The sequence below is a fragment of the Mytilus edulis genome, chromosome 12 (assembly GCF_963676685.1).
Source record: "Mytilus edulis chromosome 12, xbMytEdul2.2, whole genome shotgun sequence".
In the NCBI taxonomy this organism is placed as follows: domain Eukaryota; kingdom Metazoa; phylum Mollusca; class Bivalvia; order Mytilida; family Mytilidae; genus Mytilus; species Mytilus edulis.
In genome coordinates, this window is record NC_092355.1 from 35,399,198 (window position 1) to 35,422,853 (window position 23,656).

At 31.5% G+C, this 23,656-nt stretch overlaps 1 protein-coding gene across 1 annotated transcript in view; it reads left to right on the forward strand.

The window, feature by feature from the left end:
• Window positions 1-7,507, forward strand: part of LOC139498337 (neuralized-like protein 4) — a 226,625-nt gene extending 219,118 nt beyond the window's left edge. The window contains exon 8 of the mRNA XM_071286711.1: window positions 6,596-7,507. Coding sequence (XP_071142812.1) covers window positions 6,596-6,790 — 195 coding nt within the window. The 3' untranslated portion in view covers window positions 6,791-7,507. The remainder of the gene's footprint in view (window positions 1-6,595) is intronic.
• The last annotated feature ends 16,149 nt before the right edge of the window (window positions 7,508-23,656 follow it).

The following is a 23,656-nucleotide window of genomic DNA, read 5'->3' on the forward strand; positions in this document are numbered from 1 at the left end:
TTCTCATCAGTTAGTATTACATCGTATGTCGTTTGTCAATTGACAGTTTATTAGGCCACTATCGTATTTGTGCTATATTGATTCAAAAATGTGTCCTACCATCCACCTTTTACATAGCTTCACGAAAATAGTTAAAGTACATATAATATGCAGGGATGGTCTAAATAAAATAACTTTATGAGAACCGTTATCTAACATTTGTTAAGGCACACTCTAACAACAACTTTAATCAAAAACCGTATCGGGCAACTGCTTAATGATCTTTTTCTTGCTTTTCTTTGCAATAATTTGAAAGATATATCATATTCTTAAAAGCAAAAACCCATAACTTTTATTAAACTTATTATGGTGAATTTTCTAGCAGCAATAATCCATAAGCATATCAAGTAATAATAGTTTCCAATTTGTTTGTTTTTTCGCTTATCATTAGCACACTATAGATAAAGGAAAACTTCCAAGTGTGAAAATCATTAGAATTACACTATCTTTATGCACATACGAGTAAGTATACGAGAAAATAAGTCACGGAAATGAAGTTGTCAATCTTCTTAGAAAGTAATTGACAATTGTATCATATTCGTGCTTTTGGCCAAGCAAAAACAACCTTATCTGATGTGCAGTAGTTGTCGTTTGTTTATGTAATGTATACGTGATTCTCGATTCTTGTTGTTTTATATAGATTGGATAATTGGATTTCACGTTTGAATGGTTTTACACTTTTAATTTTGGGGCCCTTTCTAGCTTGTTGTTCGGTGTGAGCCAAGGCTCTCTGTTGAAGGCCGAACCTTGACCTATAATGGTTTACTTCTATAAATTGTTATTTGGATGGAGAGTTGTCTCATTGGCACTCATTCCACATCTTCCAATGTCTTTTAAACTATAGAACATAGACATACATCGTGGAAAAAACTAGAAAAGAATCAAAATTGCCGAAATTTTTTGTCAAAACTGGGTCAAAAGTCCGACTAACATACTTTTTGTACTTTTTTTCGTGGTGTGACATTATTTTGTCAGCCAATGCTAAATATTAACATTGACAAACATCGCCGTTAACGACTCCATACTCAAAATGTGGATTTTCCAAGTCAGCAGTCTGTGTTTTAGTTGTTTGTTGTTGACTTTTGCGGTATTCGTATTTAATCTGTTGTTTAATAATTAATTATGATGTTGAACGTTGGTTGATTTAACTCTAATTTTGCTTCGACGATGTTTAGCTTACTTAATGAAAAGCAACATTATGCTTGTTGTTTTTCTTATTATGATTCAGAATCGTCATTAATCTTTCTTAGTTGCCTTGCTTTTCCCCCCAGTTTTATTCCAGATGTTCTCGTTTATTGATGCAGAATCAATCTGTGTTGATTAAAAATACAGCCATTTGTCGACATTTATGTGTCGTTATTGTTATTATGTTTAAAAAAAACAGATGTAATATGATCGCCAATGGCCAGACTGTCCACTAAACTTTAAGTTATCTGGATGCAGCAATGATTTAGAACCTTACTACCTTAAAAAAATGAAGAAAAAAAAATACTTTTCAGTTGTTTATGGTGTAGTAGACGTTTTCGGAAATTGTTGCCAAGTTTCTATCAATAACAAAGGTAAGCTATGCATACATTTCTTACAAATATTTATCAAAAATTAACAAAAAAATATGTCTATCGAACTCAGATTGACTGACATAACAAACTAACGATAGTTTAACAATAAATTATTCAAATAAACATAATAGCACCAATACTGCCCTCATTAAAATCGCCAGTCATGTCTCTGAAATAGCATTGCATCACACTTCAGTCAAAATTTATACAATTGCGTGTGATCGTTTGCATTCACGTAGACTCATTAAATAAGACTGTCACAAGATTCAACAATGTTCACCAGAAAGTAATTATCTGACCTTGATGAAAATGTGTTAATGAAAAAAAACACATTTAGAATTAGCAGTGAAAAAGCTCTTAATAAATTGCACAGTTCTATCGTAGAACTTAATCTAACACGTTGACCGTAGAACATATTATTGCAGTTAAAACTCTTACAATCATTCCGATCATCTTTACTCGTTGCTATGCTTTATTTGTTTTGCCGGGTTTGGCCTGTATACAAGAACTTATTACATGAGTTTTTCTTAATGTTTCTGTGTTTTGTTTTGCGGTATGTTACTTATTTTCTGTCTGCGCGGACGAGAGCTATAAGATAGTTTTAATGATAACGTTTTTCTTTTGTTTTTTTTCATCCTGTTTTTATCTCCTGGTTCTTCATATTATGATTTATATTTCGATTGCGTTTTTAATAGTTGAGCAGCATACAACACAAATCATGCAAATGGCGATACACGCATTGAACTTCGTATGAACATGCCTTGCAGTGAATTTGTATCATATTAAGAGGGTAGCCACGAAAATAATAAATCCCGTCATGGTGGCCATCTTTGATTTTAAAAATGACATCTTTACAGGTAAAAGACATCAAAATATTTCTCTTTTGCATACGTTTTTGCATTTATTTAATTAAAACTGTTATTAAATAGAGTGAATGAGGGTTTAATTGTTTTATTGTAGTATTAAAACATCACTTCAAGTAAAATCTTGGTCGATAACTCACTTCCGCTTTAAATAATATCTTACATTTGATCCATCCTTCTACACACCAACGTTTAAATCGTAGAATGTTGATGAATATTAATTAAGATCGTTGTTTTTAGGTTGATCTTGAGACCATATTTAAAATGAATTCTCAATCTTAAGTCTTTACTTGGCATCCGTCCGGAACCATTGCTTGGCATCAGTCAATTGTGAGATTGCTTGACTTTGTCGAATGCCATTACTTAATGAAACAGCAAAATTGTTCAGCAGAATAAGATCTTCAAATAAGCAAACACGACCAGAATGCCCTTATAATCTATTTTAAGCATTTTGTTTTGCAAATTTTTGTTATCTTTTACAAAAATCTCCTCTGAAACAGACAAATTTAACCAAATGAGCCACACTCATTATAAAGGTATATGGTTAAAAGTAACTGTCAGATGATTCCGTCTACCAACCAATATGACTGACATTTATAAATAGAGAAAATTTGAAAGGAACAAATATGTTTAGAAAAAATGATATCTACCAATTGTCCATATATGTAAGACAAATTCTTTATTCAGATTTTGAGTAATTTCTCGCAATTTGATTTGCTAATATTTTCCTAATAAAGTTCAGTACAATTGTTTTATAACGTCAATCGGAATTATCTTCCTTATGTATTACGTCAATTCGAATGATCTCCCTTATACCATTGACCTAATAAAACAATATCAAATTTAAGTGTCTTTATAGTCCGAATATTTTAATTTTTTCACAGTTTTTGATTAAGTATCTAAAATATATCTGTTTGATATTGTCCGAATATTGAATTTTAATATACTAATATGCAATATTACAAAATCAGGATAAATTCGTTAAACAGTGTTCAAGTGTCCTAATATGGAATGTATCAAGTCAATAAAATCCATGTAAGGTTTGGCGTCGCCTCACCCGATATGCATTTTCTTGACACGAGGAATTTTCCTTTTAGGACATATACACACTGTGTGTATATTTAAATCAAAAAATGATCAGCAAGGTTAGATCTTTTAAGAAGTTAAAGAAACTATAAAACAGACAAAAAGATCAGTAATATAAGTTCAACAAAATAGAGACTGTCTTGAAATGTATTCTCGTCTTCAATGTTGGAAAGTGTTCTTGCTAATATACTAAGTGGAAGGACTCCAGCTCCTTAAAGCCTCTAGTTTTGTTCTATTACTTAATCTCTGAAACTTTTCAAAATTGTTTTCGTTAGAATATATTGATAAGTGACTATATTTGTTGGTTATCAAACATATCAAATATATTTTACCGACTTGCAAAACTGCGATCCTGAATTTTAATGCGCACAGTGTGTGTTTAAAAGCGTTGGTTTAGCTTCACTATGCACAACATAACTAATATCTATGAATGTGAAAACCGTTATTGATATTACGAGGCACACAATTCTCAATTGTACCTCTACAAATAAACACACTGTTCCATTGCGTACATATACAGAAATTTATTCAGATACAGTTATTAATAGAGTAATCTTGAATTTTGTCAAATAATGAGGGAGGATGTATATATGAAAAGAAACTATGATCGCTACATGAAAATAATACAATACAATGTTTGCATTGTTTGAGTTACTTTTAACGAATTAGTAAGAACATTATAATTAATGTTCGTACTAAGTTTAGTCTCGTATTTCATGAATGTATATTTCAAACTATATACATCAACGTCTACATGTAACTCAATACATGTGACTCCTTTATTGTAATCAGTCAAAGTTTCAATTTTCGTGCAATACACACAATTAGTGTTAAATTGTTTACTATAGAAATATCCTAAACGTCCATCTGTATGACCTAACTCTTATAACTCGGTTTCAGATTGTGAATCTAGGGGAAGCACAGAAAACAGAGGTAGATATGTTTTGTTTTCTATATTGTGTTTATGAGACTGGAAACGTGTCAATCAGCAAAATAAAACAGAGATTAACTTTTCTATTAATCACTGTTAATGGATACATAATTCAACAAAAAACGAGTTTTACATTGATAGCCCATTTATTTGATCAAAACAGTATATTAAAAAGACCCAACAATTTATAGATTATGGTGCTTGAACGAATATTAAAAAAGCAATAGCGTTGGCAATTCATTGTTTATAAAGTTTACTATTATGCTTTAGAATTCACTATTTTTTTTAAACACATTTCTGTTCAATACTTTCAATGTCTTTGTTTTGGCAACTTTTTATTTAATGTGATAAAATAGTCATTTTTAAAAATGTTTGATATTGTTTAAAAATCTTTCATTCAATTTTAATAGCAAAAGATAACATACAATATAATACCAATAATAAAATTCAACATATCAAATGACTTCAGCAGACATTTAAAAATTCATTTGTTTTGAACATTTAACGAAATGTAATCTATTGTGGGTTTTTTTGAAGATACATATAAAACTATGTTGGGTATACATATCTATTTTTTTATAAGCTGTATAATTATATGTAATATGAGTGAATAAGTGCGTTGTTTACAGTTTATAGTAAACTTTGAGATACTTTGTTTCAGCAGCTGAATTAGCTACAGAAGCGGGAGCACAGGTGGCAATCAAAAAGACACATAGTTTCAGCGGGAGACCAGCAGATTGGAAAGTTTGTAGAACTATTACCATTTAGTATAAGCTTTTTTTAAAGGCCACACCTGTATATAATGTTTTACATACAAATCAATAGTAAATGCCATGCTTAAACGACCCCGACTTGAATAATCGTTGTATTTTTTATGTCACATAAACAAATTACACGGTTGTCATTTTGTGTCAATATTCAAAGTTGAGAGTCTTTTAACAATGGAAATTAAGATAATATTAAAATCGATTGTTGTAGTTATACAATACTGAAAATATATGTGCTTGTTGAAAATCTGCGCTTTGCATCAATTGAATGTATATTTATATGTTTTTCGATGTAATCTATAACGATAACATCTATACAAATTCCACTGGAAGTTCTCAATTTAAAAGGGTACTGCTGATTCATTGATAGTTAAGGGATACGTTTCTTTTTAAATTCGTGCTTAGTGGTTTACCCTGTATGTAAATGTTGAACAACAACATATTTTCAATCGGCTAGTATCCAGACTAATGCAAACAATATAAGCAAACATCTCCGAGAATACAGTTTAGCATTCATCCATGAGATTTGGTGCCCACGATTATATTTAAATTCACAGTAAACCGGATGTTTCCTGACTGTGCAATAATAAACATTTCTTTAAATGATCGTTATTGAATAGTCGATGCCCTGATTCATTTTCTAATTTACAATTACAATTTTAATGATTATCTATATTTAACCTCTTTCATTTTTGTTTTGGAGTACCACATACTTATATTCATTCATTTGAAAATATTACAAGTGTTATACCATTATGTAATATCTGTGTTATAGATAACGAAGGATATGTTAAAAAAGCAATGAATTCCGCCCTATTCTCCTCAAAGATACCTCGTTATACAGTTGATTACCAGTTTTGTATTATCAGGAACAACATAATAGGTGCTTGATTTGTCAGTTTGTTTTTAACATAAGTGTAACTATCCCTTTGATATTTTTTGCTATTGTTTTGATAATATAAAACGAACCATGTAGTTTACAAATTATGGATAAATAATTGAAGATGATCATTTGTCGATATTTTTTTAATAAAAAACGTGATTACTCTGATGTTTAGGTCTGAGCATATTAAATTAATCCATTGTTTTGTATACACGTCATATACGTATATTTGTATACGTCCAAATAGTAGGAACACTATATATTGCAATCTAATTGACATCCCTAATACATATAAACTACTTTTGTTAAGTAACAAATGTTAAGGTGAACAAACACTATTTAACCCTAGACATATTATGCATATGCTGGACACATGGTTGTTATCACCTTACCAAACGATGTGAAGCTTTATGTATTATTTGTGTTGTGAAATATCTATATATGTATGTTTTTTTTTCCTTTTTCAGGTGGATGCCGTTTGTGAGTTCATCACGTCAATACCGGATTGCTCTCCGTATGCGGCAAAATTCAGATCAGAGCATATCGACGGTGCCTCATTGATAGAATTAGACAAAAAAGATCTGAAAGAATTTTTTGATATGCCTTTAGGTTTAGCCGTCAAAATATGTTCTCAATTGAAGAAGTTAAAGGGAAAGAAATAGACGATATATATTATATGGATCCAATGTATACATTTAAATCTTGAAAATTCCTTTTGATTCTATCATTGTAAGATGTCACAAGGTTTTCCCCTTATCGTGGTTAAAATGTTATAATTACACTGGTTTAATAATCTTCAAATAATTATTCGATTTTTTTTGTTTGCTTCAATTGCAATACCATTGGATATAATAAATCACTTGGATACAAATTGGTGCAGTCATAACCAATACAAAGGTTCGCATGAGGAAACTAAAAGATTCTCAAAAGACAAACAATATAAAAAAGAAGATGCAGTATGAATGCCAATGAGAAAACTCTCCTCAAGAAACCAACTGACACAGACATTAATAACTTTAGATCACCGTATGGCCTTCAACAATGAGAAAAGTCCATACCGCAAAATTAGCTAGTATAGGCCCGAAGTTTACTTCATTTGTGGTAGACTAGACCTAGGTCTTTTGTTTTTAAACCTGCTGAAAATCTAGTGGCAAGTATGCCCCAGACAATACAAGTTTTATATATTCCATATTAGAATACAATAGTATCGAAAGGAGAAAATCGAGTGTACCTTTTTATGTTAGGGCGTGTTTGAGTTGAATATTTCGTCTTGATATCGTACAAATCAAAAATATTTCATACATCGTCTCGCTTCAGATTCTATTATTTTTATTTATCAAAGCTACAGGTTGCCTTTATAACATAAACAAATCCCAATACTAAAAGATGCAATATATGGGTCAAGTGAAATACCTATCAAATGAATCACAAAAACAGAGTAGGTGGGTTCGAATAGCTATTTTTTACTGAAAGTACTTGACGACAGTCTTTCAAGTTGGATGATGGAAATGCATATCTTCGAAAAATTATATTTTTTGTGTGTGATAACTAGGTTTATAGTCTTCAACCACTTAAAAAACTATAGTCTGCCATTCCACGAAATATTTAATTAGATTTTTTTTTAAATGCTTATGAATTTTCGAAAATTCCACCTGCCAACCGACAAGACAATAGTTTTAAGTTGTATCAATGCAGACAAGATCATTAACTGATGCTCATTAGCTAGTTGAAACATTTGTCTTTTAAAATACAACTGACTTACAGGGATCGTAATGGTGCAATGTTGATAAATTTATCGGTTTCAAAGAGCAAAATTGGTAGCGAGTCATCCCTACAATGGCTTCCATTTCTACGACTGTAAAAATGAACTGGCGTAATGGGGAGACAATTTTGACGAAGTCTCTGCCATATATATAATCCTATACATAGATATTTCACCATGTTGGTTATGGATACACGATTCTGAAGTCATCATAATTCATCTTAAGGTAACATATTTAATGATGTATGATACAGCTATACAGTTTATTTCAGAATAAAGTGCAACTATTCATTATTGTAAACAATTCCTAGATAAAACCAACTCATAAATATAATACATATCATTATTATGCCATGATAGTTTGTCTAGAGAGTAGCATCAGGAGGCCTCCACTTCCTCATTAAAATGCCGTCCTGATGGTAATAGCATTCGGCCACTTTGTCTGCTTCTTCCTGTGGTTGAGCTCTCTGGCTGAGCTGAAGAACCTCAGGGTCTTTATGTTGTTCTTCAGATAAATTCTTTCGGTCTAATGAATGGCTGTTTACATCTGGCCATGGCATAATAACTTTTTTGTTAACACTAGGTGGTTTTATAATTGCCTTTTCTGAGTTACCAGGACCTTCAATGTCAGCTATGAAAGTGTCAGAAAGGTCCATGTAATCAAACTGTTTTTCTTGCAAATTCTCATCTTGTTGTTTTCTAGCCATCGCTCTAGTGACAACACAAGCTGGATAGAATTCAGCATCATCTTCAGATGATTTAACATCCACCACCGGTTCATTGGTAACAATTGGTTCTGCAACCACTTTGTTCCTAGCTAGATCATTTCCTAGCAATAATGTAACACCCTCAACAGGGAGGTTAGGACGAACACCCACAATAACTGGTCCAGTTATCAAATCTGACTTCAGATAAATACGATTGAGAGGAACATCTATACAACCTAACTCTACACCTTGTAACAAAACGGAGGCACCAACAGAAGTCTTCTCGGACAAAGGCAACACACCTTCTAACAATAAAGACTGAGAAGCTCCAGTGTCCCGTAAAATCTTAATAGGCTGAAGAGTGGTATCATCAACAATAGAAATAAACCCATCAGACATAAAGGGTTTATATTCCTCCATGTAATCACAAAAACTGGACTTAAAAGCCTGACTCGCAGGACATTCCAATGTACTGGTAATATAAGGTGTCGTACAAGCACTGGTCTTCGGCTTATTATCTCGTTCATTCTTCTTCTGGAGTCTAAAACAATCAGCCATCAGGTGACCAATCTTCTTACAATAAGCACAAGTCAGTGACTTCTTCTCAAAAGTATCAAATTTTGGACTAGACATATTATAACTGGACTGACTCTTATTCTGTGGAACAGGCTTACTATCAGTACGCTCAGTGCTTTGATTTTTGTAATTTCCACTGGAAGTATTAACATTTTGACTCTTGAAACTTCTTTTATGTGAAAGAGTATAATTATCTGAAATTACAGCCGCATCATGTATTGACTCAACAGTTTTGTCGTCTAAATGTGTTTTTAATTCTGAATGAACACATTGTTTAAACTCTTCTAATAACATCAATTGTCTTAGTTGATCAAAATTGTTTTTTGTTTTCTTTGAAGTAAGCCATTTATCAAATAGATCTTCTTTTTCCCGAGCAAATTCCACATAGGTTTGCGAATCAAACTTTTTATAAGATCTAAATTTCTGTCTATATGCTTCTGGTACTAGCTCATAGGCTTTCAAAATTTCCTGTTTCACAGTGTCATAATCAGAACTTTTTTCTGATGGAAGGGCGGAGTATATTTCAGCTGCCTCACCCTCAAAAACACTTTGCAGCATCGTAGTCCAATACGGCATTGGCCATTTCAAATTATTAGCAATTTTCTCAAACTGTGGAAAATATTTATCAACTGTTTTTTCACAAAATTTCGGAACCAAACGTATATTTTTTGCTGCATCAAAATAATCTGATTTCGACTGGACTTTAGTGTTGCTTTCTTCTTTGACCATTTCAATTTTCAGTTTTTCCATCTCTAGTCTTTCTCTCACTTCAAGTTCTTTTAATTTAAATTCATCTTCTTTTTCTTTTTTCTCCATTTCTAACCTTTCCTTCATTTCCAGTTCTGCCTGTTTTAATTTAAATTCATCTTCTTTTCTTTTCTCCATCTCCTTCAAATTCATTTCCAGTTCTTTTAGTTTGAGTTCATGTTCTAATTCAAGCTGTTTTAATTTAAAGGCGTCAACATTTTCGACCTTAAGTTCAAGAGCCTCTTCACCTAAAATTTCTGCGTCAACTAATTTGTCTATAACCAAATTTTTTATAATTTGTTTTCTCATAGATACTTTAAAATCTAATTTCCGATGTTTAGCAAGCAACACTAATTCCTCTTTCTTTAAATTATCAAAACTCTCCAGGTCTGGCGTTTTCAAAAATTTACCAGCATCAAATGCCATTTTGTAGAATTTTGTTGGCTAGTTATAATGCAAATACTAAACAAATTTTGAATAAAATATTTTTAAGATCCCGGACGAGCCCCCAATTTCTGTTACGGCCAGAAATCGCCTTTAAATTGTAGCCAACAAAAGACAAAAATCAATACTAAAATTTAACAATATTTATTATACAAAAGTTTACAAGAAGTATTTTACAAATATTACTGATAACTTAACTGTCAAAATATGAGTCCACTCTTTTATCTTTATCTGTATCCGGAAATCTTTCGGAATCCAATCTGAATATTATGTTCACTACTAAGGTCACAATCCAGTATGATGTTGTTTGTAGAATAAAAGTGTCAATCCAAATGCCGTGAATACTAATGTCTATCAATGTCTAAGTCCAAGTTTAATTATGAGAGTTTAACTTTAGTGTCTGTATATATAGTGTTGTCATGGAAAATTCTAGAACACTCTATAATGGAACATTGTGGAAAATCCTGGAAAGTTACAACGGAAGTTTCTGGAATAACGTAGAAGTTTAAATTACGCATCTTTTATAAGGATCATTCTAGAAAGTTCCAATCATTCTGTGATTGTTCCAGTGATTCCTAAACTGCACAGTTATAAGATTATTTGGTAAACAACTATCAGGCCATACAACACAAATTAGGCCAACATAAATAAACATAATAATTACAATATCATAACAACATATTGTTCTAAGACTTAACCATCCCAGTTAATGTTTTAAATCCTTGAGTTTAATAATTTTTACATCTTTTGTGGTACCCTGAATACTTTTTACCTATTGATTTCTTATTACAGCTTGCATTAAATAATGCTTTTCAGCTCAGACAACACTTTTTGTTTATTTAATTTAGTCATTTACCCAATTTTATTTTAATAAATCAATATTCAAATTATTTTTAAAATTTGAATTTTTATATCCAAAATAATAGTATATCCTGCTGTTTCATATTTTTCTTAAATTATAATTTGTTTTGAAAAAGTTATCAAAATTTTGAAGAGGACAATTTTAATCATGATAATTTGTGAAGATTATTATAAAATTATATCAGTATACCAATGACAGATTAAATATCATTCCCCAGGGCAATAAACTAGTGTGTCTTAATTTGTATATTAGCCAGAGATGCAAACAGTTTTTTTTTCCTGTCAGACAATGGGGCCTACAGGGTACCAAGTTTTGCCAGACCCATCAAATTTCTGCCAGACCCATATTTTCACTCAAAAATCAAATGAAATTATGCTATGGAACAAACGTTAATTTTGATTTTGTTGATATTATTATTATTTTAAAATAACCTGTGATTCATAACAATTGTAGTTTATTGAATAATACATTACATAATATTGATCTGATTAAAAGTTATTCTTCACAGGAGTACTTGGAAACAAGATAGTCATTGATAGTTTCATTCTGTTCAAATTCAAAATCTGACTCATAGTCAGAATCATTATCACTCCCAGATTCATTCGTCTTTACAGCTTATCAACTTGAATAGGTGACTGGTTTGGTCTTTTACCGGGTTTCGACCCACTTACATATTTTATCGGCCATGACATATTTCCTGAACTTATCAACTATGCTTAATAGACCTCCTTCCTAGAGAGCGAATTTCTAAAACAAAAAACATGACGGAAATACGGAGAATTGTTCAGAGCGAGATGGGCAAGGTACGAAAGACTATTACTGAGCGGAAATACTGGTTCCCGGAGTTAGAAAATGCGGGGGAACAGGACATTTACTTTTATTAAAGATGATCGCAATTTTATAAGCAAAATACTCTGCCGGGGCCGACGGGGATTTCAGTTTTGGCGGACCCAAGCAGACTTAAATATTGCCGGCCATCAGGTCCTGCACAGCTACAAGTTTTGCCGGACCTGCATAAATTCTGCCCCTTAGGTCCGACGATTAGTTGCATCTCTGATATTAGCTACATCATGTATATAAGAATTTCTTATTAATACCTATCAGATATCCAGTGTTAACATCCTGATTATTACCTATTTTAATGTCACATTTGCATGGTCATATTCAGTAAATACAAATATTTTAATTATTTATTTTTTTTTTTAAATATTTTGAGCTTCATAAAATACTTTAAAAAAGTTTATACCATGTTAACATAAAAAAAAAAAATAAACACAGACATGACAGATATATTTTTTTGTTATATTTTCCTGACATATTGAATTTTAACATAAAATAATTATCATGATTATGTAGAAAATGCAAATAATCAGCAATCGTTTGTGTATGCACATGATCAAAGGAGATGTGGGATATATATCAATGATGCATCAACCCAACAGTTAGGCAACAATAATGTAACCAAAACACAATTGAATGTGTGTCAACAAATATGACTCATGATTAGAAGGTCCTTAATAATTGCTGGAATAAAAAAAATAGACCATTGAATGTTACTACTTGTAAGTTAGATAACATGTATTGCACAAATGAAAAACAATGCTAACAGGGCACAATTTATATAAAAATTTCACATGAAAATATATAGTTAAGGTTCAAAGTATTAACAAATTATAGTGATTTAATATAAATTCTATGTTAAATCTAAAATGAATAAAATTATGATGCTAGCTTTGCTTTTTTAATATTTGTTTTTTAAACAATGTAGTACATGATAAAACAATTAATAATTGAATTAGCACAATTTGTTTAATCAACCATGTTTAAATGGCAACTGTTTATGACACTGTGCCTTAAGCTTGTTTCAGGAACATTAATTTAATAATATTGTTTTATTTTGATGATTAATGCTATTTTAATAAACCATTTCTAAAATACATATTCACTTTCAATGCCTGCTATTATCAAAAATATATATTAATGTTTTGTTGTCCATGATTTGAGAATTATTTAAAATCTAAATGAAAGTGGACACTTGCTAAATAAGTCACTATTTAATCTTAAAGTTAATAATTCTCATAACATTTTATGATCAAATCATATGTTTTTGTACTATGCATTTTTTTAAATGGAAATTGTGACATCACAATGCATTCTTAATCGAACAAACAAATTATCAGCTGATACAGCAAAACCAGGAAAATACTAGTAATCCAGCATAAGCATGATAAGAAACACATTAATATGGATACGTACATGTAAAGATCGGTTGGTTGTTGGTTTAATATAAAATGTCCAGAGACAAGTATTTCATGCAAATTTAGGACCCGAGTTAGCAATACATTAACATTCAATATAATGTACACTACATGATGTATAGGTCAGTGGCACATCCAGAACTTTTCATAAGGGACAGGGTTGCTGACTGCCTTTAGGGGCACAGATCCAGTTATGCTTGAGTGATTTCCTATATAATCGACCAAATTTTTCCCACAAAAAAGGGGAAGATATAGAGAAACCTTTTCTGTATTCCACTCAGGCCTCAGGGTGATGTATGCAAAATAATTGATGGAATAAATGACATACACATGATAATAGGGGGAGGGGAACGGTGTCCTTTATTACTTTCAATGATTTATTATGATGCTCAACTTTAACATTGAAGCTCAAAGCCTATATTTTCGCTGGAATATGCAACTTAGCATGAGTGTGGTAATATAGAACATTGATTCATAGCTATATAGCCTTTCGGAGTATCTAAATATAGATTCCGTAGGATCAGTGGCGGATCCAGCCATTTTAAAAGGGGGGGGGGTTCCAACCTAGGACAAAAAAATTGGGGTCCAACTATATGTCCCCATTCAAATGCATTAAGCGGCCAAAAAAAAAAAAGGAATGTGTTCGAACCCTCCCCCCTTTTGGATCCGCCAATGAGAACAAATTGTAAGGTCTGTAAGCCGACAAATGTGCACATTTTCCCTTCAAAATTATAAATCCATGATTATTCGATAGACATGCTATAAAATATTGATAATTTCTACTCACCGATGGTAATTTCCAGCTAAGATTATTGAACATGTGGTCTAACATCTGTAGTTACCCGTGTAAAAATATAGTTTGCCGACCTGAGATCCAGGGTTTTTTACCGACAAAAAATTAAAGAGGGTAAATCGTTTACGGTGAAGAATTATTTTCCGTTTTTAATGAAACTTGACAGATTTGGCTAATTATTTATTTTGATCATCGGAAATGTCCTTCTTGGTGTAATTCGAATTAAAACGGTTTTATTATGCTGTACAATATTGGTAACTGAGGCATAATCGTTAAATTTATTTCATGTGCACCCTTGTACATTTTTCTATTGCGCAGAATTTATCAAAACTTTGTCAAGTATAAATTTGAATGAATTCAGTGTCATCTTCTGATTCTTCTGCAATAATATTAAAACTCTATTTTAAACGAAAGCTTCTGGTTTTTAAAACCAGTTATGAACGAAAATGTTATAAAACAGATATAATAAAATAAAAAGTGAGGATATCAGAAGAATTATTTAAAGTCAAACGCACATGACTGCCTAAAATGAACGGACAATGCTACGGCAATAAATGGAAAACGACAAAAGACAAATAATGATCGCAAAATAAATGAATAAACAGCAAAACAAGTTTACAATCGCACAATAGACGATAATAGTATAAATAAGGGACTTTTTCACAACAAAATCAAATCTTGAGAGCCGGGTGAGGCGTGATTTTTTTTACACTGATGGCCGACTACCGTTACGCTAAAATATTTGTATTAAAACATTTACCGACTGTATCAACCTATGAAGTGTTTGTTTTAAACATTTAACGACTGTGTCAACCTTTTATAAGTTGTTATAAGCATTTAATGACTGTGCCAACCCTTAGAAAGTTGTAAAAAATATTTAACGACTGTCCCAACTCTAAAAACGTTGTGACAAACATTTTTTGACTGCAGCAACGTCTGAAAAGTTGACACAAACAAATTTTAACTGTCTCAACTATTAAAAGGTTGGGACGGACATTATGCAACTGCCACAACTATTAGAAAGACTGTAATAAATAGATTTTGACTGTGACAACACCGTAAACCACTGCAACAGTTCTGAAATGACTGATGGTAGCATTTTTTGACTTTCACAACCCGTAGAAAAGTTGGGACAGACATAAATAAACTGTTGCAACGAAATATGACAGATTTGACAGTCATTAATGGTCTTTAACAGACTAAGACAGTCGTACAACGACTGTTACTGGTATGGACAGTTGTTTTTTTCGTCCAGTAGTGTATGTTTAGTTTGCATCAACCAAATATAATGCAACGTAAGCGCAATTCTTATTACCATAAAACTAAGATCAAGTACACATTTGGCTAGCGTCACTTTTACAGTTTGTTTAGTTATGTCACTTTATACCATTATATGCAAGCAGGAGCATCATCTGTGTCCCATGGAAATATTTCACCATTTAGTATGTTTAGTACGTTATAAGTTTCAATTTATCTTTGCGCGGTATATGTTGCCTCCCTTATTGTGAAGCAGCAATAGGTGAACATTGAATGTATATCGTCATTCGAAGAATCTATTTTAATGACAGATCTTTTATCGTATTTTTTTTTAAGATGTCCTTTAACATTGTGTTTAATTATTCCAGAAATACGTTATAAATACATAGGATCTCGTATAATCACTGAAAAAACAATAATAGGTATTCAATATCCTTTTACAGACAGGATAATATTATGCTCTATAGCGCATTTGAATAGCCAAATCAATTATAATGAAGGAGTCGTTGTCTTAGCCTTGACGTTGCGTAATCCTTTCGGTGACGTCGTGGTTTTTCTCTCTTTTCCCGTCAGCAACACCCTTTCAACGGCTGATATATAAAATGGGAATTCGGTAACCCCGTGAAATTATAAATCAAAATAAAGGAAAATAATATCTTAAAAACATTTGATTTTTATAGAAAAATCGTAAGATTGGTTTATATTGCAGATGAACTAAAACTTGAAATTTCGTATTTTTTTAAAAAATTTGACGTTATGTCTACTTTATGTTGTTTCCTAACCATCTTCAGGTGTCTGAATCTCGGAAATTAGATCGGTGACCAACTTAAATTTTTCGATTTTTCATTTTCTTTTAATAAGTTCTACGTGCATGCAATTTCTTTAAACAATCGCAGGACAAGCCATTTACGTACCTGTTACCCTAAGAAACGTTGCAATTATAGTTGAAATGATAGAAATACGTTTAAGGTTGATATTGTTTATTGGTGGAAACTAAATGGCTGATTACTTGACCTAAGGCAAACTTTAATCAAATAAGAATTCAAAATTGACACTCTTAGCTGCAAGAGTATTGGAAATAATCAATACAAGCCAAAAACATTGATAGGTCATGTAGCTCCCTTTACAGATAATTGATTTCTTTCTAAACTATGGCGGGAAAAGGCTGACTCGGACTTTTACCTTATTTTGCATTGGTATTGTTTGGGTCTCAAATCAAAAAAAAGAAATCAAGAATCTGCTTAAGTTTTGCCAAATGACCTTTTATGTGCTATTAAGTATTATTTTTAAAGATTTAAAGGTGTTATGGGGAAAAACATTTTACCTAGTATCGTATGGAAAAACACCAAGATGTCTGAACATTTGATACTTATTCCAAAACCTCATCTAAGTGCATCACGAACAGCTTCCATCAAAACATCTGCAAATGGAACATTAAATACTATTGCAAAACCCCAAAACACCAGACAAATGCAAAAAAAACCAAACGGAAGTCTCATAACCATGTTTGCTTCTGCGTTTTATGTACATGATGTACAACCCATTATTTTCATAATTAATTAACACGTGTACAGAAGAGACAGTTATGCACAATACAAACGCAGATATCAAGCTTTTTTAACTGGCGTTTTTAAACAAGCATTATATTCAATTCTCAAAATAATATAAATTGTTAATAGAAAGTTGTTTACAATGAAAAAAAAACCAATATAAATCCATTCTTCTCAAACAGTCAGATGCCGGCAATCCTATTATCTGTTCTTTAGTTGGGTTGCTGTCTCTTTTAAACATTTTCCATTTCCATTCTCAATGTGATTCTAATGTTAAGGTATAAATCCCTAATTACCAGTCTTGACTTATTTTCTGCACATTTAGTTTAATGTCTTAATGGTTTGTTTTTAATTATGACAAATAGTTGTTGGAGTGTTTCAAAGTTTCGAATGCACTGATAAAAATCATTAGAATGTGTGTCATGTCATTACGTAATAAAGAACGTCATGCAATGGATTGAAACCCTAAAATATACTCCAAACAATTTACAAATATATTTATAATAATCAATTTTCAATTTGTAATTAATCAATCACGAACATTTTTAAGGTTAAAGTTAAAAACCAATGTTTGAAAATAAGAACACACAAGTGCTTTATTTCCGTCATTTAACGTCTATCCATTCTTTTGTTTCCGTTTCAAAACCTTTGTGAATGAATGTGATAAGGTTCAGGAAATTTTGATTATTCACGAAGGTCTCAAATATTAAAGTTCTCAATGGTTTGTTTTTCTGGTATTGTATAATTAAGATTTAATAGAAACGTATTTCCTAGCTCTTGTGGACAACACTTTTCAAAACAAATTTGTTAGACAGAATACATTTTCAATTATTGTTTCTTCTTTATGGAATGACAAATGTTTTTAATCTATTTTTCTCTTTATCTGCATTCAAATAAATGCATTGAATGCATTGTTATAACATTAATAAACCATTATTAATACAGAACGATTCATTCTGAGTCTTTAAGATGCAATTCATTAATAATAATTACACATGAATTATGTTTCCACATCACGCAAATGGCATATAATCCAGTAAATTTTTAAACTAATGGAAAGCATTACGAGCAAATATTTAGGACACATGTGTCGTTAAGAAATTACATGTAGGACATGTTCGGTATGTCTTTGGATATTCTATACGGTCAACCAAATCGTGCTGTCGTATACTTTGTAGAACTTTAAGATGGCTATTCTTTTCAACTATACTATAACATTAATATTTTTTTTGAAATACATCAAATACAAACATAACATACCAAATGTTTTACTACATAATTTTTTTTTTTAGAAATTTAACTGTTACGGCACTTTTACGGTGTGGATAAAGTAGTATGACAGACAATGTGTATGTTTTGTTGGGCTGTTTTTATGTGCTGTCCAAGGTTGTTTTACGTATTTGCCTTTATTCTGTTGTATGTTAGCACTTCGGTCTTAACATGCATGTCTATTTAATGGTCATTTTTTTATAAATTTAATGTTTGCAAAAGTATAAATTATTCTAAACAGTTAGAGTTTTCTTATCCCAGGCACATACCACCGTAGCTGTATTTGGCACACTTTGTATCTGTTTGGCTGTTTACCTACTTTGAAGTGACAGTTACTGGCAATACCCTTCAATTTTCACGAATGTGACCTACCGAATTAGACTATTTACCAGATTTGCAATACCATTATCAACATGATTGGTGCCACATGTGGAGCAAGAACTGTTTACCATTCTCTAACACATGAGATCAATCACAGTTGCTGGTGGGGTTCGTGTTGCTTAGTCTTTGGTTTTCTATGTTGTGTCGTCTGTGTTATTATTTGTCTGTCTGTATTTTTATTCTTAGCTTTGGCGTTGTCTGTTTGTTTTCGATCTTTTAGTTTGACTGTCCCTCTGGTGTCTTTTGCGAAAAAAATGATATTAAACAATACTTTTGAAATAAAAGGAATTGCTTTATTTCATCATTGTTTATTACAATTTTAACTTGTTTTGCCATTCAAAAGTTTTACTCCCACATAATATAGGGAAAAATAATAATTCAACGTGATATTAAAATTAGGTGGTCACGATAATGTAAAGGTTTACAGCATCTACTCATTCAAACGTGCAACAATGTAATAATACACTAGAAGGAGTAATTTTATTCAATAAAAAAGTAAAACCACATAAAATACTAACCTCCAAGGAAAATTCAAAACAGAAATTCCCTAATCAAATGACAAAATCAAAAGCTCACAAACATCAATCGAATGGACGATAAATGCGCTAAGATGTCATTCCTTAATATGTGATAATACCATAACAACATATTTTGAGTCACAAAATGTTAGTGAGGCAGAAAATCCAACGTTTTTAGAGCACTCTATGTCATCCGGGATTTACTGGGTCTCGATTTTTTTCTGTTTTGATTTTACATTACTGGCCATGTGTTTACTGTTAACTATTTATTTTCGGTATGGATGTTTCTAGGAACTTGATAATTTTTCTTTCTGTTTCGTTTCTTTTTTTTCGTCGAATATTTTAATTTTGAAAACTAAAACTTTCTTATCAATACATCACATATATTGTTTAAACATGTCATATAACATTAATTAAAGCCTTTTTTCAATACTGAATTGTGTATGTATATTTTATAGGAAATATTGCATCGTGTTTCAATATATACAATACAAATTAAGGGGAATATATAGTGTTGCAAGTAGTTGAATCTTTATGACACGATAAACTATGTATTACACTACAGACTGTTGGATAACAGCTTCCATATTCCTAAATTGGTAAAGGCATTTTCTGATGTAAAAATTTGTGAATGGAACCTTGTTTTGTGGCGCTAAACCTCTCACTATGAGACGGTCGCATCTAATTTTATTATATCAACAACGATGCGTGAACAAAACAAACAGATACAATAGGTAAACATGCATGTTGTATTCCTGTAAAAAAGGTAGTTTACTTGAATGAGTGTAATACTTTACAAATTCGATGGAAATGGAAGTGTCTCTACACGAAAAGTTACAAAAGTAGTCTAGTTTATACATGTAATATTCGAGTATCATTTATCGCCGGTTATCCTTTGAAATAGAAATCGAATTCATTCTTTATTAAACAATAATTAATATTGAAGGTTAGACTAAATCGATGAAAACAAAACTAAGACACGGAAACTGAAGCATACTACAACTATAGATTGCTGTTCCCAGATTAATTAACATTACCGACTATTTAAAAACAAAATTCTAGACAATTAGTATTTCCTTATCCCAAATGTTGGCTTTGTACCCATGCACAGGCTGTAGTTAATATTGGACTAATTGTTTGAATTAAATTTTCTAGTTTTCTAATATGACGACCTAACGCTCTGTCTAATAATCAAATACAAATGTCCCAGCGATGCTTAAATGAGATCAAATTTACGGCTGGGATGAATTGTTTCTTAAATACAGAACACAACATCCGCCTATATGGTCTAACGAAGCAATCGATTGTATTTATATATAAAAATAAATGCACGAAGTAGACACTACGTAAATATTCAAAATATCAGTTTATGTTTATTAGTTTTGTTTCAGAGTAATTCTGCAGTTTAAAGGAATCAAAAGGGTAAAAACTGTAACTGGTCTTATTTTTCGAATTAAAATTTTACTTCACACATGTGTATGTCCTTATTGACGTCTATTATATTTACAAATAGTGGTTTTAATATTGAGTTATGGTTAGTATTACTGCTAGAACGCAAACACACTAATTATAAAGAAATCTCACAGTCTACAGTCATTATCAAATTGGTTATGGTTGTTCTAATATGTGCAACAGTAACATTTGTATACCTGTGGTAACCTTTTCAACTTATGTTGATAGTTCGTCCGTATCTTGTATTGTTGCATCACATTCATTGTTAACATATTTGTGTTCGTTCATGTTTTTGTACATATATTTAACGGTTGGTGGTATGTATGGTTTAGTTCCTTCTTATGTTTTACTGTTGTACCACTATCGTGGGTTAGTGGAGGGTTGCAATCCTGCTTACTTGTTTCAACCGCCATATTATGTTTGTATTGACCTGTCCTTAGTAATGTGACTTCAATTCAGTGGTTATAGTTTGTTGCTGTCTTACAAATTTATTTTTTGTTCCTGTTTTTGTACATATATTAGACCGTTAAATTTCTGGTTTGATTTGTTTAACGGGGACTTTTATAGCTGACTATACCATATGGGTTTTGATAATTTTTGTATACCGTAAGGTGGCATACAGTTGATAATTTCTGTGTCATGTGGTTATGAAGAGCTGTTTTATTGGCAATTAAACCACATCTTCTTTTATAAGCTAGCTCTAACACTGTCTTTAATTCATGATTTGTACATTCTCTCTACCAAGTCAGAATTATGACAGTTTGTTTCGTTCTCTTGGTTGAAAAGTCAAATTGTATAACATACAGTATAATTAAATCAAATACCCTACTCTTAAAAATGTAATATCACTTACATAATCTATGAAAGAAAATTTTGAAAAAGAACAATAAAGGCAACAGTAGTATACCGCTGTTCAAACTCATAAATCCATGGACAAAAAACAAAATCGGGGTAACAGACTAAAACTGAGGGAAACGCATAAATATAAGAGGAGAACAACGACACAACACTACAATGTAACTAACACACACAGAAACGGACTAAGCATCAGACAAAAACCCACGATAATAACAAATATATCATCAAAACCAAATACATGAATTTGGGATAGACAAGTACCGTGACACGTCAATTTACACTCGAAAATAAGAGAAAACAAACGACGCAACGTTAAATTGTAAAACACACAGAAACGAATTGTAATATAACAATGGCCATATTTCTGACTTGGTACAGGACATTTTTAAAGGAAAACATGGTGGGTTGAAATTGGTTTTGTGGCATGCCAAACCTCGCACTTTATCGGCAATGTTAAATATAACATAGAAATGACAACATAATATTACAGGACTACAATACAAATAAATAGGAAAACGTATTAGACAAAGAAACACATGATTAATGAATAACAAAAAGCATCAGGTTTAAAATGTAATACGCCAAAAAATCGCCTCGTCCACACAAGACTCACCAGTGACGCCCAGATAAAAAAAGATCGAAAGCGAAAAAAAGTACATTATCCTTATTATTTAGAACAATTAATGCTATTGCAAATAGTAAATTTTATCAAATGAATATAACACGAATACATAATGAATGACCAACACAGAATAGACACACCCGACTCAGTCCAGGCCTCAACGCAGTAAATTATGAAAATGACGTCACATACGATGATGAACAGGCATTAAAAATTACGTCACATACGATAGTGAAAAGGCATTTCAATATATGAAATTTCTGAAACAGCAGAAAAATTACGTCACATATGAAAAACTATATCTCAAACGTAAGATAAAATTAGGATAGATTAAAGATTAAAATAGAACTAAATACTGATATTGCATTTAAACACAATGCATATTGCAATACTTATTAATAGCAATTAACTATAATATATATATGTGCAGTTTGTTATGAATCCAACTTCAAACGTAAATTATCGTACAGATTATGTTGACCAAAATTAAATCTAATAAATGACGGCGGTGATTAATTTTTGTTTCCATAACACATAAATATAATAGAAAAGACGTCAACACATTTGACAAAATCCGATGAGAATTACAAATATAACATTAAACATTTAAACTAAATACATGAATTTGGGATAGACAAGTACCGTAACACGTCTTATAGTAATGCGAATTCACACTCGGCAAAACAGTCACAATCGGGAATAAGTCACTTTGGTAATTAAAAGATTAGACGACATAATGACAAACCACAATCTATCCTGTGGTAAAAATGTCCTTAGCTAGTCAATTTTAATCTGTCCTCCTCATAACTTTGTTGGAGAAGTTTCTGCGTAAGTAACACACTCCTGTATATGAAGTCCGTATAGTGTAAACAAGCACTTGAATAACGTATCATTGTGATATGTAAACACCATACGAAGGGGTTGATGGTATGTCACTGCTGAGAAATGGGAAATTGAATATTGGGAAGTTGAAATCGTCCCGTTTGTCATAGATTTTCGTTTGAAGTCGTCCATCTACGTCTGAAAAGATCAAGGTATGGAGCAGTCCTTCTAGCATCAGTAGTATCCTTAATTTCGAGTTCACTGGGATATATGAGATGCACGTATTGGCTGAAGTATGGGTTATTCAATGATAGAACATCATCAATATATCGGAAAGTAAAATTAAAGAATTTCGCAAGGTGCTTTTTCTTTTTGTCTTTTAGAAGGTTTTGAATGAATTCTGCTTCATACGAGTACAAAAACAAATCAGCCAGCAGGGATGCACAATTAGTACCCATTGGAATACCAATTGTCTGTTGAAATATAAATCCTCCAAACTCAACAAATATATTGTCGATCAAAAAGTCCAGCATTTTGATAATATCATCTTCAGTATATTTTCTGGAAGATTCAGTGTGATTCTTCACAAAATATGAATTATTGTAACCCAAAACAAGAAATTTGTATCTACGATTCCCATTTTTAAAGAA